The sequence below is a fragment of a genome, unplaced genomic scaffold, assembly GCF_019419815.1.
Source record: "Pyrus x bretschneideri cultivar Hongxiangsu unplaced genomic scaffold, Pyrus_bretschneideri_v1 Contig13, whole genome shotgun sequence".
Lineage (NCBI taxonomy): Eukaryota > Viridiplantae > Streptophyta > Magnoliopsida > Rosales > Rosaceae > Pyrus > Pyrus x bretschneideri.
The window spans coordinates 2941119-2959477 of NW_025999424.1; the positions used below are offsets into that span (position 1 = coordinate 2941119).

The window sequence follows — 18359 nt, forward strand, 5'->3', positions numbered from 1 at the left end:
AATAACTTCATTGGCTGACCATGTTTGACCCCCAAATCTTGTACAAGAAATTGAATCCACAAGATTTCAAAAATACCAAGTGCTATGCCTCGAAATTCAGATTTTGCGCTTGACCTTGATATGACATTCTGCTTCTTGCTTCTCCACGTTACTAGATTTCCCCCAACAAAGGTGAAATACCCGGATGTTGAGCGCCTATCATCCGTCGATCCTGGCCAGTCAGCATCCGTATAGCACTCAATTCTGAAATGCCCATTTTTTCAAAACAAAATTCCTTTACCAGGGCTTTCTTTCAAGTAACTCAGTATTCTCATAACTGCACTCATGTGTTGTTCTCCTGGATTGTGCATATATTGGCTAATTACACTTAAGGCATAAGCAAGATCCGGCCTAGTGTGAGCCAAGTACATCAACCTTCCTACTAACCTTTGGTACCTCCCTTTATCAACCGGTACTTGGTTCTGATCAATACCCAACTTCATTCCTTCAGCCAACGGAGTAGACACTGGTTTGCACGCCGCTATACCTGTTTCTTCCAAGAGGTCAAGAACATACTTCCTTTGTGATAGAAATATCCCAGACTTGTATCTCGATATTTCAATCCCAAGGAAATATTTTAAAGAACCAAGATCTTTCATTTCGAATTCTGTGGACAAATAATTTTTTAAAGCTGCTTGCTTAACGTGATCATTACCGGTAACCACCATATCATCAACATATACGATGAGAGATGTAACCTTTCCGTTCTAAAGTTTTAGGAATAACGTATGATCCCAATTACTTTGCTTATAAGCGAATGCTCTCATGGACTTGGTAAATCAACCAAACCAGGCTCTCGGAGATTGCTTTAACCTATACAATGATTTCCTGAGCCTACATACCTTCTGTTTCTGTGTGTCCGGATCATTACACCCTGGTGGAAGATCCATGTAAATCTCCTTAGTTAGATCTCTATGGAGGAACGCATTTTTTACATCGAATTGTTGCAAAGGCCAATCTAGGTTTGCTGTTAAGGATAGTAGAACACGAACTGTATTGATCTTTGCCACTGGTGCGAACATATCAGTGTAGTCGATGCCATATTTCTGTGTATACCCATTTGCCACCAATCTTGCTTTTAAGCGATCTACCGTTCCATCTGCCTTATATTTTATTGTATAGACCCATTTACATCCCACAGTTTTCTTTCCAGCTAGCAAGTCAGTTATTTCCCAGGTAGCATTCTTCTTCAATGATCTCAATTCCTCGATCATTGCATCTTTCCAACAGGAATCTGCTAAAGCCTCTTGCACACTGTTAGGAATAGATACAATAGATAATTGATTTACAAATGACTTATTTGATTCTGACAGGTGACAAGTAGACACATAATTATTTAATGGATATCTCACTCTTGAATTCGAATTTGGCTCACTCACAAAATACTTGTGTTTACACTTAGGATCTGCCTCATAAGTAGGTTTGGGAATACCTCGATTAATACGCTCTGGAAGACGACGGATTGGAGGTGCACCTGGTGTAGAAGACGATTGGTTATGAGAATTAACAAAAGATGGGTTCATATTTGGACTTGATATAGCGTCAGGAGGAAAAACTCGGGACAATTGCTACAGTTGCTGCTCCGTTCCATTACAAACAGTGGGCCGCTGCTTATTTTCAAATCCAAACTCCATAGGACCCGTGGGCTGGTCTTCCTGCCGATTTGGTTACTGCCGCTCAGTGGACATATCACCAAAAATCGTGGGCTGCTGTTCTGTTTCATCTGCCGTGGACTCCATAGTGGACTGATTATCAACACACATATGTTGTTACTCTTCTGCAGATGCCGTGGAGTGCAATGGCTGCTCTTCATGCAGTTCGGTTTTAGCACTAGGAGAGTAATCAAAGGTTAAAACTTCATTATTATCTCGAGTCAGAACTTCATTACTTTGGTGCTCCCCCTGAAGTGAGGACGCGGAGGATCCAAAAAACATTTCATGCTCATGGAAAATCACATCCTGAGTGATAAACATTTTCTTACTTGGAGGATGATAGCAACGATATCCTTTCTAGGTAGTGGCATAACCCATAAATACAAAACGAATGGCTCGAGGCTCAAGTTTATTATTCCGTTGAGAAGGATGGAAATGAACAAAAGCAACACACCCAAAGACCCATGGGGAAAGATTTGGAATCGGTGGACTGCTAGTCTGAGATGTGAAAGCCTGAAATGGCGTAAGAAAGTTGACAGTACGAGACGGAAGACGATTAATAAGATAGGCTGCCGAGGTAAGTGCCTCACCCCAACAATGTAGGGGCAGATATGCCGCAATGAGTGAAGCACGAACCATTTCTAGCAGGTGACTATTTTTGCGTTTAGCCACCTCATTCTGTTGAGGAGTATACGGGCACGTGGTCCGATGAACAATACCATGCAGGTCAAGGAATGAACGAAGTTCCATATTAACATATTCGCCACCATTATCACTTCGAAGAACTTGGATATTCCTGTTGTATTGCACAATAACCAATTTATGGAACTTTTGAAAGATCGAACTAACTTCACTTTTCGACTTTAACAAAAAAAACCCAAGTCATTTGGGTACAATTTTCAATAAAAGTAACAAACCAGTGAGCACCACCAAGAGTAGCTATTTTCGAAGGCCCCCAAACATTAGAATGCACAATCATAAAAGGAACAATACTTTTATTTAAACTGGGAGGAAATGAAGTTCTATGGCTTTTAGCCATTTCACAAACATCACACTTAAACTGAGAAACATCATGCTTGACAAACAAACTAGGAAATAACTTATGCAGATAACCGAAAGAAGCATGCCCAAGGCGTCGGTGCCACATCCAGATGTCTAACACTTTATTAGTAGCCCTTTGAGAATCATCAACAGAAAGAGCCTGAGTCAACGAGCCAGAACTACCAGTCGTCAACTCCAAGTAATAAAGTTTCCCTCTTCTAATACCATAACCAATCGTCTTCCGCGTCCAGATGTCCTTAAAAACACAAAAGTAGGGCCAAAAAACAACCAAACAATGTAAGGCAAGGGTTATTTGGGCAATGGATAACAAATTATAATTTAGAGAAGGAACCACAAGAACAGTGTCAAGTTTCATGGTATCAGAAAGGGAAACAGTGCCTTCCCTAATAACAGGGACGACATTACCGTTAGCAACATTGACTATGGTTTGTGTGGATGCTTTTAGTGATGGAACCTGTCTAGAATCACAAGTCATATATGTTCAGTAGCTCCGCAATTAATTACCCATGTATTATTCATAACAGAAGTAGAAGTACTTAGGGCCTTACCATCACTACCTGCCGCAGCAATCATGGCAGATGCCTTGTCTGCTATCGAGTCCAAATCATTCTTGGTTTCTGCAATGGAGGCTCGAGATTTGTTGCACTGAGGATCACATGTCTTATCCCAATTCTCGGGATATCCGATCAACTCAAAACAGCGACTCTTGGATTGTCCTGTCATGCCACAGTGTGGGCACTTACCTTGGGGACGATCCCGGCTTGTCTGGCTAGGACGAGTTTGTCCTGACTTGTGTTGTGACCCGTCTCGGTTATACCAAGAAGATGATCCACTGGCCTTTGCTGCTATGACAGCAGGTTCACTCTTGTCAACCTCCGTCTTTATTGCTTCCTTTCGATCAGCTTCTCGACGAACATATGCATAAGAAGCCTGAAGGCTAAGCGGGGGATCCTTCCGCAGCATTTCACCACGAACCTGATCAAACTCATCATCGAGACCACCAAGAAACACATAGACCCGTTGTCTCTCAGTGGATTTTTGAAACACTTTGACATCATTTTCACACTCCATGGATACTTTATTAAAGTGATCCAATTCTTGGAAAATCTCAGTTAGCTCCCCGAAATAGGTAGCCAAAGGTCGGCCATTCTGACGAAGCCGTGATGCCTTCTGATTCAAAGAATAAATTCTAGCTTCATCATTCTCATCAAAGTAGGCTACTTTAATAGAGTCCCAAATTTCCTTCGAAGTAGACAACCGAATGTACCGTTTCATAATCTCTGACTTCATTGAAGATAAAAGCCAACTCTTAATTTTTTGATCTTCAGTGAACCAATCATCATATTTAGGATCGTCTTCGTTAGGTGCCTTGATAGACCCACGAAGATATCCTATCTTCCTTCTTCCAGCAATATGGATTTGAATGAGAGGAGCTCATAAATCATAGTTTTTTTCATCCAAAACCATACCAATATTAAAGCTTGAATTTTCTGACTGCACCATAATTGGAGCAGCCGCTGGAACAAGATGAGAGCCGGGCCCCTTTTCTTCAGCCATCAGTTTTACTGTCGGTACCACCTAAAAACTGCAGCAGCGTTGATTGGACAAACTGGGCAGCGGAACAATATGGACAAACTGACAGAACAGGGGCAGCAACAATTTCTTGCTCGCTGCAATTGAACAGAGACACGGGCAACAACAATTTCTTGCTCGCTGCAATTGAACAGGGACATGGGCAAATCCAAACTCAGTTAGGGTTTGGTGCTTTCCTTTTCTTTCTCTAACTCAGCTCTAGTGCCAAGAAGAAAGAATGCTTTTTAATTGATATATTATTTCATCTCAATCAAGGGTATATATACAATCATATACAATCCTATCAGAATAAAGGAAAGAATAATTACATCCCAAATATAGGAAACCAAATATGGTAGGATTCCCACAATTGTAGGAATCCTAATACAAGTCAACAAGCAACAAGCAGTAATGTCGAAAATAGGAAACTAGCTAAAATTCTAAACCCTAACAATTGATAAGATTATGAAGGAGTGAGAGTTACTCGTAATTTTGCGAATCCCAGCCAGATAATTTTGGGACTCTTCTCAGGGCGGAGCTCCAGCCCTGCACCTCTTCCATGTCGGCGTTAGAATCGTGTTCATGTTTAGAAAAAGCTTCCGCAAAACTTCCCTCGAGTTTACAAACATGAGATGGATCTACTCCGTAGAAAATAGGGACCACCATCTGCTCATGCGTATCTATGCAGTGCAGGATATGGACGAGTTCTTTGAAGCACCGTCTGGAAGAAGCATAGTTTTGAGAAAAAACTACAGTCGAAAGCCTCGAGCCGCTAATAGCTTCTAGTAGCTGCGAAAGGTCGTTGCCTTTTCTGAGCTCTTCGGCATCGATGGAGGTGTTGATTGAGTTGTGAACTACAGCTTCGTACAGATGGCCGACGAAGGTCTTCCGAGTGTCTTCCCCTCTGAAATTCAGGAACACATCATATTTCCAATCAATAGCAGATGAAGACGACGATGAAGAAGCCATTGACAAGCACAGGATCGACAACCCCTAAAGAAACTCAAGATTGCAGGTCAACGAACCCATTCATTGTTCTCACTGGAAAATGAGATCTTCAAGGGGGAGCTTGGAATGTTGACAAAAAAAGAAACGGCCGGCTTAGGCTGAAGTCCAATTTCCATTTTTTAATTGCATCGGAATTTCCAATCAGAACTTTTGGAAAAGTTTAATCAATATCTCAAATTTTTGGAACATTTGTGCAATTTATTTTTCTTTTTTAATATTTAGTTTGTTTAAACATGTATACATTCAATTGATTCGTAGTATACTATGTTCATCATTTCAATATATAAATGTACGTTAAATGTAAAAGCTAATGAATAAATTGTATAAAAAAATAATCAAAATACAGAATTAAATAATAATAAAAACAGAATTAATAAATAACCATAAAATATTTGAATATTTAGAAAAAAAAAAATTATCACAATAAGTTGGAAACATAAATTTGAAACAATTCAGGTCGAAAGTTCAGAATTCCTATATGCATTCCAATTTCCATATGGATTCAGAAATGTTTGGATTCAAATTTCCAATTTCTACGTGCATTCAAAATTCCATATCGAGTTTCAAAAGTATTTGGATTCAAAACGGAAATCCAATGGCGGAATCATAAATTTCAATCAAACTTTGCACCCCTGGTGGGCTAAGTAATTAGTCATGAGTTGTGACAGTTAATCACATTTGAGTTAGGACAGTTAGTTGTATGAATGTGCTTGTTTTTGAGGTAATTAATGTGCTTGTTTAATTACATTTAAGTTTGAATTTTTCTCCCCTTAGTTTATAATTTACAATATATGTTATCAAGTAAAAGAAAAGTTACTCTTTTAATAATTTTTTATCCTTGGTAGGTTATAGGATTTTTACCACCGTAGAAATAAAAACACATAAAATACTTGTGAGAGAACAAGGTAGTTGTAATATAAACGGCTCAAGCGAGGTTGTTTCCACAGGGACTATTTAAAAAAAATTATGTAAAATCAAGATCGTAGTTAATTATTTGAAAACATTGGAAAAGGTTGGTTTAATGACCTAAATTAAGAAAAACGAAAATAATTAAAAAGGTTAACCATAATCTTCAATTTTAAAGAAGGAAAAAAAAACAATTTTTAGAATTCAAAGTGAGAAAGTACTAGGATTCCGCCGTCGCCTTAACAATCCTATGTAGTTTTACCAATTACTTATGAATAACACATGCAACTTTGAATGTTAGGTTGTCCTAAAGTATATCCTACTTGTGCCATTCAAGCTAGAACGTATATCAAACATGCAATTCATCTGTGGCATTCAGATCAAATATAAATATGCATGACTCATTACGTTTTGTGAAAACCCCTTGAAAAACCATGGAACCCCTAAGACATGGCATTCGCCTTAGGTGAAATTACAACTATCAATCAGAAGAAGCAATACTCAATCCTCTGGTGGCATTCCAACCGAATTGCATCCAATTATAAACATCATAATGGTCGCGAATCATTAAAACACAAAGACAATTTAAACACAGTGATTAATAATTCAAAGTATGCATACATAATATCATAAGCAATTAAATAAAGACTACAGATTCATGCTAAGGCTCATGGCCTCGCCCTAGCAAAAAAGATTGGTTACGCATATTCATAATAAAAATCACAAAGTCTTTATTGAAATAGAAAAAAAAAATGAAAACACCTTGAAAATATAAGTCTTGAAATCTCTAAACTGTGCCCAAAATCTTCTCCCCAAAAATCCCCAAAAATTGCATGAAGAAGAAATCAAGGGCCGCCCAGAAGGCTTATTTATACTACTCTAAATAAAATCCTCCTACTAAAAGGTCTTAGAATAAAATTAGGAAACCAAATAAATTGAAATAAATTAGGAAACATAATCCTAAATTGACTTGATAAATTCACCCAAAATTCTACAGAGAATGTCACTTTCCAGCAACGCGCACTGCTTCTTTATTTAATCACCAGAAAATAACCGCTTGGTAGAAATTACTGAAATTTTAACACGAACAAGCTAAGGAACATACAAACGTCCTCCAATTTGAATCACTCCAAAATTCGTCCGTTTGATTACGTTTCGCTTCAAAATAAGTCGAATGTCCTATGTTGAAAATATAAAGCAAATTATCAAAATTCTACCAAAATAATTACCAAATTATACTAAAAATAGGATAAAATATATAATATGAAATCGACTCATCAGTAGGATTACATCTTCTGCTCTCCTCCAAAAACAAACCAAAGAAAGGTTTCCTACAGAGTTTGGGAGATGGACTCGTCCTTCACGATGCAGGAAATAGCATGCCTTTTATATACAGAGGCCAAGTACTCCTCAATAAGCAAGCAAATAATCAAGGTGTTTAGTAATTCGGAGGAATTTACTCGAAGACAACAACGATGTCCCAAGAATCCAGCAACGCGTCTGTATTTGCCGCAGCAGCCATAGGATCACTCATGGAGAAAGCATGGATGATGAAGCCTTTGCTGTCGGATGATTGCAGTATTTGCTTGGAAGGGTTGAACGGTGAAGAAGCCAATAAGGAGATAACAATGGCTCGTATTCGAACATCAATAAGTAAGCATATTAATCAAACCGTGTCTGATAATTCGGAAGACGCAAAGATAAAGACGAGGATGATGTCCCAAGAATCCAACAATGCTTCTGTAGCGACCGTGGCATCCATAGGATCACTTATGGAGGAAGCGTGGATGACGAAGCCAGTGTTGTCGGATGAGTGGCAGTGCTGCAGTATTTGCACGGAAGGCTTGAACTGTGAAGAAGTCGATAAGGAGATAACGTTGCCTTGTAAGCATAAGTTTCACTCAGCTTGTGTTCGAACCTGGATCGCCAAGCGCTCTTCCTGCCCGCTCTGCAGGATCAATGTTAAACCTGCCATGCCGCTCTGCAGGATCAATGTTAAGCCTGACGTGCCCGCAATGATGGAAGAAGACGATGAGATCAACATGTGGGTGAATATAATCACCAATATGGCTCAACTATGGCAATTTCGTAGTCTTTGAAGATGTTCTTGTTTTTTGTCAGCCTTTTCTTATTCATCATATGTAGTTTCCTAATGATATTTTACATTAATTAGATTGTATTTTATATGTTTGTTAATACGTTGATTAAACTCAACATACATCTTTTTTTTTTTTTTTTTAATTTTGAAGAAGAAATAATCGGCTCAATAGACTCATATGGATTCGACATGAAAACGAAGTGTCAGTTGTCGACTACTTGACACCTAGCCCTCTCCTTTATTCAGGCTTGGGACCGGCTGTGTAAGATAAACTTACATAGGAGACAAGTAGTTTTGCAAGCAATATGAAGAAGAATAAAAAGATCTTGATTCTATTCATTGGCCTTTATTCTTTGTATACAACATATAGTATTTAACCGTAAGCCTGAGAGAACTCGTACAACAGTTATCGGAAGTGATTTTCACTCTTTTTTTTCCTCTGACACTCCACTTTCTTTTTTGTAAATGTACGATTAAATAAATCAAAGAGGAATCAAAACAGGAGTACACAAATAACTCTGCCATCACCAGTAATTTCCACAAGAGCAACTCCCATCCTTGAAATGGTGGAATCTGCCGGCGTCCCTCACTACGATTTCCCTTCCCGTAACCCTAGCAATTAACATAACCGCAGAATGGCAGTCTCGGCAAATACGGTGACTCTGCACAATTTGCAGTGGTGTCCCATCCGAAGTACTGATCAGACCATAAGCTATGGCCAGTTTCTCGCTGTGGTAAAACGATGTCTGCTCATGTTCATCGACATCAGGAAGTAGACATTTCTCCTCAGGGATGTAACCGTGTTGTGAAATCTTGATCATCAAGTCATCCACTTTCTGGTAAATCTCTCTTATTTCAGCGTGGCTTTTGTCTCCATAACGAAAAATATTTACCTGTTTTTTAATTTCAATCCAAGTGCATGCCGGAAGCATTCTCAAACCCTTTCTTCTTAAAGTCTGAACAACACCGGCAGCCTCCTTCAACTTCCCAGAACTGTTGTATATATTTAAGAGCACAATATAATTACTTAGCTTATCAGGTTCCATCCCATAAAGTTTCTCTGCAGCGAATTTTCCAAGCTCTAAATTCTCATGGACTCGACAAGCTGTTAGCAGGGCAGCCCACATATTTGCCGTGGGATCAAAGGGAGCGTCTCTTATTAGTTCATAAGCTTCGTGTAAAAGCCCTTCTCGACCTAGCAATTCAATCATACAAGCATAATGCATTGCCCGGGGCTTGATCTTGTGATCCCTGCTCATTGCTTCAAAAATCTCCCATCCGCATTCTGATAAACCAGAATGACTGCAAGCAGACAATACAGCAAGAAATGTAACATGGTTAGGTACCATTCCTTGCTGAAGCATCTTCTCAAACATCTCAACAGCCTCATCACCCCGACCATGATTACCGTATCCAGCGATCAAGGCATTCCAAGATATAACATTCTTGAGGGGCATCTGATCAAAAACATGACGGGCGTCTTCTATTCTTCCCCATTTGCAATAGAAGTCTACAAGTGATGTGTTCGCCACTATATCTAACCCAAAACCGTGACGAACTAGACCTGCATGAGCTTGCTTAGCATGTTCCGGTGAAGCCAACCTTGCACAGATTCTTATGATCATGGAAAATGTGAAATGGTCCATCTTAACACCAGAATCACGCATGTCATAGTACATACTCAGAGCTTCCTCGCTGTAACCATGAAGTGCATAACCTGCAATGATAGTATTCCATCCTACTGTCGTCTTCCGCGGCATCTCATCGAACACACATTGAGCATCTTCGATACTCCCACACTTGCTGTACATATCGATCAACGCACAAGACACGAAAATATCAGAACCCAGCCCCATCTTCAAACAACAGGAATGAAACTGTTTTCCAGCAAAAATGAGTGCCAAACCAGCTGATGCCCGAATCATGGTGGCAAGAGTCCGTGATCCAGCGTCAGAAAATTCGTGCCACATAATTTGAAACAAATGGAAGGCCTCCATGAAATTCCCCGAATCCACAAGGCCGCCGATTATCGTGTTCCAAGAAACCTGGTTTCTCTCACGCATTTCCTCGAACAATCTACGTGCATCAATCATCATCCCGCATTTCACATGCATAAGAAGCACCCTGTTCCTCATATACTGATCCAATTCAAACCCATTACTAATCATGTAACGAGAAACCCTCTTAACCCGCCTAATCGATTTCAAACTAATGCAAGCACTCACCAACGCGTCGTACGTACTACCCGCCAATTCATACCCACCTTCAAACTCCAAAATCTCGAACAATTCAAGCGCTTCCCGGTACCGACTACACAAAACCAGCTTCTCAATCTGACTACAAAGCCCAGAATTGCGTTTCACGATCTGGGTATCTTCCAAAGGCGCCGCCTTCGGCTCATCGACCTCGATTTTCGACGGCACGGGCTTCGGACGCGGCTTCAGCTCCTGCTCCACGGAAGAACACTTGATATGCGGCAATGGGTTCCTCCATTTTCGTCGATTGAATTGGAAACAGTACCCAGAAAACAGAGATAACGATCTCCGCCTGAAGAACTTAGGATCCGAGAACGAATAATGTAAGCTGGATCCGCTCTGGAACTGATCCAACGCAATATTTTCGTAGCGCAAAAGTGGGATCTCCATGATTTGAAAAATGGAACTAGATCAGCGAATCAGAAATGGAGCTGGTGAGGAAAGTTGGTACCCTTGAAACGTACGGAACACCGGAGTCTCCGTTCAGTGAAACGACGAGGTTGCGGTTGGGAGGAGAGGATAGGAACGGTGCGGTTTCAGGGTGGAAAGGAGGAGAGTGAGGGGGACGAAGGGGTCGGCGGTGTAGGAGAGAGGATCAGCATTGGGAATTCCGCCGGGAAAATTCAGATGCGGGTAGTTCGAAGTTGCTCACCTTCCAACTGAAAAGCTTCTATATTTCTGTGCAGGCTCTGGAGGTGGAAACTAGACAGTCAACCAAAACGGTGCGCTTTTTGCACCTTTTTATTTATTTATTTATTTGATGATTCTGGAAAAGAGGGGTGCGGATTTCGCTTCTCAATTAATGGATATGGTTTTGTATCTCACATGGAGTAATGATTTTTTTAGAGTGATGTTATACTTACCTCAGTGTCTTATTTCTTCATCCACCTTATATTCACATTTACCATAAAAAGATAAAACACACATAAACTCTTTTCCCACCCACCATTATTCCCAAAATAACCCTATATATTTCTTCTTCCAATTTTCCTTGCTTTAAAAAATTTATTATAATTTAACAAAAATGAAAATTATCATTAAACAAATATGCCCAACAACTCCAACTCCAAATATCACAGTAGTCCCCTCCCCAAAAAATTCCCAGAACCGTCACTATCAACACACCCAAACCTCAACCTAAACGCCCCCCCCAAAAAAAAAACACACCCAGCGCCCCTCCTGGCCCAAAATCCTCGGTCCAACTTAATGGCGTGTTTTGGGAATCGGGAGATGCTTCTCAAGTCCCCATTTGATCGAGTCTTTGGAGGACCGCATAGGAGATCAGTGGACGAGATGGGCTTGCAGTCCGAGCACAACCTCGATGAATTTGGCGAAGGTCTCAGCCATGGCGAGCGAGACGATCGGTGAGAAAGCCAATGCATAAGAGAGAGGGAAAGGATAAAGAGAGGGAAGGAGGAAGAAGCAATAGTGTTTGGGGTTGAAGCAGTGCGGTAGGAAATTAAAATGGGGTGAAGTTGTGGAGGCTGAGGTCGGGGAAGGTGGTGGTTATGGGGTTCTTCAATTTTTTTTTTTTAATTTCATTTTTATGTTAAATAAGTTTTAAGTCCAGCTGTATAATAATTGTATATGTGTTAAATTTTGAGTGGAAGTTATGTGTTGATGTAGTAATACTAAATTATCTAATGATTTATCCTAATTGAGGAGGTGAAGGGGCTTATGGCAAGATATGATTGGCTAGTTTTTAAGTCTTTAAAGGTCATTTTATACAAGGATAAATTTGTCAATAAAAGTATTATTTTAAAGTGGGTGAAGTGATAAGACACTGGGGTGGGCTTAGTAGCACTCTTTTTTTAAGTGCCAGTCCTTGATCACTTAGTTTAAATCATTAAATCAAATACAACGGTTAAATATATGTCAACACTTATTACAGGTAAGCCTTAAAAAAAGTAATCAAAAAGCATGTACTCGAGATTTTGTGTTCAAAGTTTATCTCCTTTAGTATTGCTCTTATGGAAAAAATGACATATATAGAACACACAAACATTTTCAATTGGGAAATTTTATTGGAACCCATTCAACCTCTTTCTACACCTAACACAAAAAATATTTTCTTAAAATTCCTAATTCACCTTTTGATTAAAACTGAAAAAAGAAATAAACAAAACTGCAATCTCTTTCCACACCCAGTGGTTCTCTTCCACCTCAAACCCCACAGAAGATTCACCGGCGATTCTCCATGGCAACTTCAATTCAAATTCTTTTAGCATCACAACTGCCTTATATGGCACACCATTCAGTTTCCATAAGTTTTGACTTCGAACTGTTCATACAACATAAATGATCCCTCTTCATCTCAACGCCTTCCTCATCGACAACTTCGACATCCCTTCTCAGCCATAGAAGTTCGTGGTTCTCCGCATTGTCGGCTCTGTACCACTCTGAAACTTGTAGGCCTCCGATGCCGGCATTATGGTTGAAGAGTGTGAGAAATAGAGGAGGGAGATAATACGGAAGAGGGGGTGGTTAAGAGATGCCGACGACAAGAGATTCACGATCGTGTCAGTGAAGAAGACGGCGAAAAATGGTGGGCAGATATGTGAGTTCATGTTCTTTTAATTTATTTTTAATTTTTAAATAAAGTTGGAGCAAAATGGAGAGTTTACTGGCAAAAATATTTAAGTTGGGTTTGAAGATAAGGTAGTTAGGTTTAAATAAAATTTCCCTTTTCAATTAGATACATAGTAGATGTATCGGCCATATAAATATTTATTATATTCGTGATTAGAATGGGAAACGTGTTTTATACTTTCCAAGTCGACCACACAATGCTACGCACCCAAACTTTCCCGCTTGATTGTGCGTAATCAATTTGAAATACCGTTATCATGAACAATAATTTGAAATACCGTTAAAATAGACGGTGATTTAAAATACTACTACCATGGGCTTAGCGATTAATTTAAAATACTATTACTGTGTCACCCCAAATGCAGAAGTGTTCATTGTTGTGCCACTTTTAGCCACCATACATTGAAACCCAAAAAAGTGAAAGGGAAACTTTTTCCTCAGCCCTTTATTCTTGGAAAAGAAAACACAAAAGTGAATTTCACTAAAAAAAATGAAACACCACCACCATCTCTTGATTGCATCAAAGCAAAGGAAACTTCCTTATGCCCAACATGTCCCTTCATCTTTCTCACTCCCAAGGATTGAAGGTGGACTAAGTTCATCCTCTTGTGCTCATTCCATCAAAGCAAACAACAAAGTTCACTAGTAATCTAACTACAAGCATTCTGAACCTTACATGTCAAACATCGTCGAATGCATACGCGCAGTCCACCGTGAATTTGTTCGAGAACTTGTGTCTAGAAACCAGGTACCGCCAGCCACCCACGCGTGCAGGTGAACCGGTAGAGCAGCAATTGCACCATCACAACCAAATGATCTTCACCCGTATTTCTTTCCAACCTAAACAATTACATCCGAGGATTTTCAAACCCGAAACTCTCTACTACTCTAAGCAGAATGAGAACGCCTCAATCTTCTTTTGATAAGGATCTTGAAACATAATTTATCGACGAGGGAGTATACAATACATTGCAATTGCAAATGAATGAAGAATGGGTCTAATATTTCACTAGGAACCTTCATGTGTGCATGCACTAGCTATCCTATCAGACTGATTTCTTTATGATAAAGCTTAAAGCTAACCTAAAGCAGAATAAATTACTAAGATAAAGCAAAGCAGCCAAGCAAATTATGCAGTGTGGTGCAAACATGAGTAGACAAAGCGTATCACAACCACAATACAGTCACAATCAAATGCTAGTTCCTTCGGGGACTCGCATTTGAGTTTACCTCATCAGTTTCCACTCATAGAACCAGAACCGCTGCTTTCTAAGCCAGGTTTTCCAGATTACTGTCACCTGGCATGATATGAATGAAAAAGTTCCCTGCTTTTAGAAGTTTACACGGCCAAGTAAGCTGCAAATTTCAACAAAAACTTGAAACTGCGGAATCAGAGACCACTTCTCTGCAACGGAAGTACAATTACGCTACCTCTGAGCACGATACATCAAAAATCGATAAACACTATTGTGCAAATGCAGAGAAACCATTTCAAGATAATCTTACCTCACAGAAGAATCATATCCTATAAACGAAAAGAAAAAGAACCGAAGAACTGAATCAATGGAGAACCAAATTTAAATTTCAAATTCAAGAACTTTAGACAAAGCATATAACCAAAAGGAAATGAAAGTAAATACGGGATTGTTATATTCCCCGCTATAACCAAGGGTATATAATCCTTACAACTTATTCCATGAGCTAAGCTTATTTAAAAACAACACTGTGTTCCAAGAAGACAGCTTACAGAACGGCACTCTTCTTCTCTGCATTATGACTACTCATGTGTACTCATCATAATCCTACTTCTTGATCTTTTTAAGCTTCTTCGGTCCCGGAACTTCCAATCTACCAACAGAACACCCGCACCTAGCCCGAAACAAAAGCACTGCTCTCCCATTAGGTGGCGCCATCTTCTTAAGCTCGGCCTCCAATTCGCGGTGGTGATCGCGGGGCAATTCAAAAAGGCCCTTCTTCACTCCGTCCTTAGCCACCGAAGCCGAATTCTTCACACACTCCTCCGTCTCCAGCTGAATGTCGAATTCAGCAGCCTTTCGGAGGCCCCTGCAATTGGGATTCCCACATTTCCTGCTGGTGCAGGCCAGCAGAGCCCAAGCGGCCAATGCCGCACAGCAGAGGCTAAGTCCCATACATCCGTACACCAACGGAGCATTCGAAACCTCCTCCCTCAGCACATATATGATTATTCGCACAATTTCAATTGTCTTAACAGATACAAACTTCACATACGGCAATAGCAAATATCCAAAAGCGCAAACCACCGCAATGAATAACACGACATCGATCAAAGCCGATCGAGATCGATCGCAAGAAGGAGTCTTTGAGCAATTGGGGGAATTGGGTATCTTTCTTCTTCCTTGAACATGGTTGGTTTGCTTAGATTTGGCACTTGGGTCGGTTAAACTCATTGAATCCGCCATGGGAGCGTTTGGTTGGTCAACGGAGTTGCAGACCGAGATTGAGCTATGGAAATATACCATTTCAAATCGAACCCAGAATTTTGATTTCCAATCCAATCAACAAAATCCGATCAAAATTCAAAACCCACCAACATTTACCGAAAAATAAGATCGACCCAAATCCGATTTGCACCTGACGATCCGATTGAACCACTCGTCGGTGCCCCGAATCCAAATCAAAACCAATCAATCCTGTTTCGACATCTCAAACCCCTCAATCCAATTCACAGCTAAGAACTTGAGAGATCAATACAGAAATACAAAAAACAAATTGAGAGAATTGGAAAAGTGAAAATTGGGTTTGGATGCGATTGGCCGGCTCGAAAAGCAGAGGAAGCAGAGCGGACAAGGAAGAAGAATTTACTGGGAGTTTTTTTATCACATTTTTCTTCTTCTTCCGCAATGAACTAGTAAAACTATCGATCCCTCTCTCTCCCTCTCTCTCTCTCTCCGTGGTTCGTTTATACACGCTTTGGAAAATCCCGAGCGACAAGTTGTGAGGATTACGTGGGCTGCGTCGGAGATGGGCTTTTCCATCTTTTGCCGCTGCCGCACAATGATGTGCGCATGATTTGTGGGGTAGTTCATTGGGCTTGGTCCACTTTTGCATAATTTGGAATATTTAAGCATTAAAAGAGATTTTATTTTTATTTCTTTTTAACTTCTTTTTTGTTTCGTCAAGATGGTGACCAAGTCACCCCAATGAGGAATTGATGGAAAGGAAACCAACTTTGGTGGTATGTTCTTTTGTGGAATTAGTCATCTTAATCGATGGTGGAGTAGGAATTTTATGTTTGAGAGGCCAAACGTATAAAGTCTAATTATGCAATTGTCATGATTATGACATGTTCTTTAAAAAAAAAAAAAAACAAAAATTATCATTTGGTAGTTTTGCCACGATATTTCACATTTTCGAAAGTCAGGAAGACTGGCCAAACGTAACATAAAGTTTAATTATATAAATTGTTGTCATGGTTATGCCATGTTCTTTCTTTTTTTTTTCTTTTAAAAAGGGATCAGTTGGTGGTTGCACCACAACAGTCCACCTTTTTTAGGGCTGGGGGGATTGGCCAAACGTAACATAAAGTTCAATTGTATAAATTGTTGTCATGATTATGACATTTTTTTGCCTTAAAAATGATCAGTTAGTAGCTTTGTCATTGCATTCCAACCCGTCGGGGGTCACTCACAAAGGTGTTTCACTCTCTGGGCATCATCGTGTGATTCACTAACACCAGATATTAAATCCAAGATGTACCATGTGGAATATGAGCTTAAAATTCACCCACAACCACTAAATCACCTCGTGGTGGTTCATGATTATGACATGCATATTAACTGAAATGTGTATTAAAAATGTTTCTTATATTCTTAACTTTAACGGTTTATTAAAACATGATATTTGATTGTGCCAATTCTCGATTTTTTTTATATTGAGACATTAAATAAATAAATAAAGTTTGAGTTTATCATTAGAACTTGTAATTCAATACCTGAAAAACTATGAATCAAATCCATCTTCCCCCATTCATAACTCCTCATGTGAAAAAAATGAAATATTGCTGGTTTGACAGTATAACATGTTAGATTGCTTTCTATTTTTACGTTTTTGAGACATCTTAATGTTCATGTTTGAAATTAAATAGGTTTCCATGGATGAATAAATGCCTTTCTTTGTAAAGAAATAGGCCAAACAAGTGAGAACAAAAGGAAGCAATAACGAAATGAAGAATTTACGCGTTTGGGTTGGCAATTGCTAATTGGCACACAAAGTAAAATGGAAAGAACCAAACACTTTTGGGTTGCATAAGCACTAAGGAAAGGTAGAAGACAAAGTACAACGTACGTAGTGCCATATTTTCAACCAAATGGACGCATCATATCCTTCATTAGCCGTGTTGCCCATAAGCTTCTTGACTTTCCTGAGTGCTTCACCTTGACGAAAACGTCGTGTTACCAAGTCAACTACAATATTCTAAATTAAAGGGTGGTTTTTGTAGCTAAAATGATCTATGAAATTATCGTAACTTTTGCCCTTGGTCATTGAGATTTAAAATCGATAAAAATGGTCCCTAAGATTGTTCACCGTCAATCTTTTTGGTTCTTCTATGGAAAATACCCGTTAAATTAAATAAACCACCAATTCAAGGAGAATGGTTGATTTAACACAAATACCCTTAATTTAACGGACACTTTTCATGAAATGACCAACATGATTGACGATGGACAATCCACTTCTATCGATTTTAAATCTTAAGAACTAAAGTGAGGAGTTATGACAGTTTTAAGAACCTAATGTTAGAAATAACTTTAACCAGGTGAAGTTATATTTTCTCTAACCTATACTATTTCATGGGTATTTAATTCCTTTTGCATCGCCCAAATTAGTGGACCAAACTACATAAAAGCCCAAATATCAAATTTTACAACAAAAAGCCCAATGCACACTTTCATTTTCCCAAATTTCTTCCTCTTTCTCAAATTGATTTCGACCAGATAACAGTATCTGTACTGGATTTGAACTTCAATTCAATCCATTGTCCCGTATTCCTAGCATTCTATTTATTTTCAGTTTTATCAAAATTTTCAATAATGTTTGGAAGTGTTTTTAAAATGATTAAAAGTACTTTTGAAGAAAGTGATTTAGAAACTAAAGTAAAAATGCACTGAATAACGAAAAAAACACTTAAAAACTTCA

General features: G+C 39.2%; 2 protein-coding genes across 2 annotated transcripts; both read right to left on the minus strand.

The window, feature by feature from the left end:
* Positions 1–8643: 8643 nt before the first annotated feature.
* Positions 8644–11343, minus strand: LOC103951058 (pentatricopeptide repeat-containing protein At5g50390, chloroplastic-like). Its single transcript, XM_009362342.3, has one exon. The coding sequence runs from the start codon at positions 10980–10982 to the stop codon at positions 8862–8864; it is 2121 nt and encodes a 706-aa protein (XP_009360617.1). The 5' UTR covers positions 10983–11343; the 3' UTR covers positions 8644–8861.
* A 3394-nt stretch (positions 11344–14737) lies between these two features.
* LOC103951057 (uncharacterized protein At5g19025) lies at positions 14738–16137 on the minus strand. The gene has a single exon (XM_009362341.3). The coding sequence runs from the start codon at positions 15680–15682 to the stop codon at positions 14984–14986; it is 699 nt and encodes a 232-aa protein (XP_009360616.1). The 5' UTR covers positions 15683–16137; the 3' UTR covers positions 14738–14983.
* Between the last annotated feature and the right edge of the window lie 2222 nt (positions 16138–18359).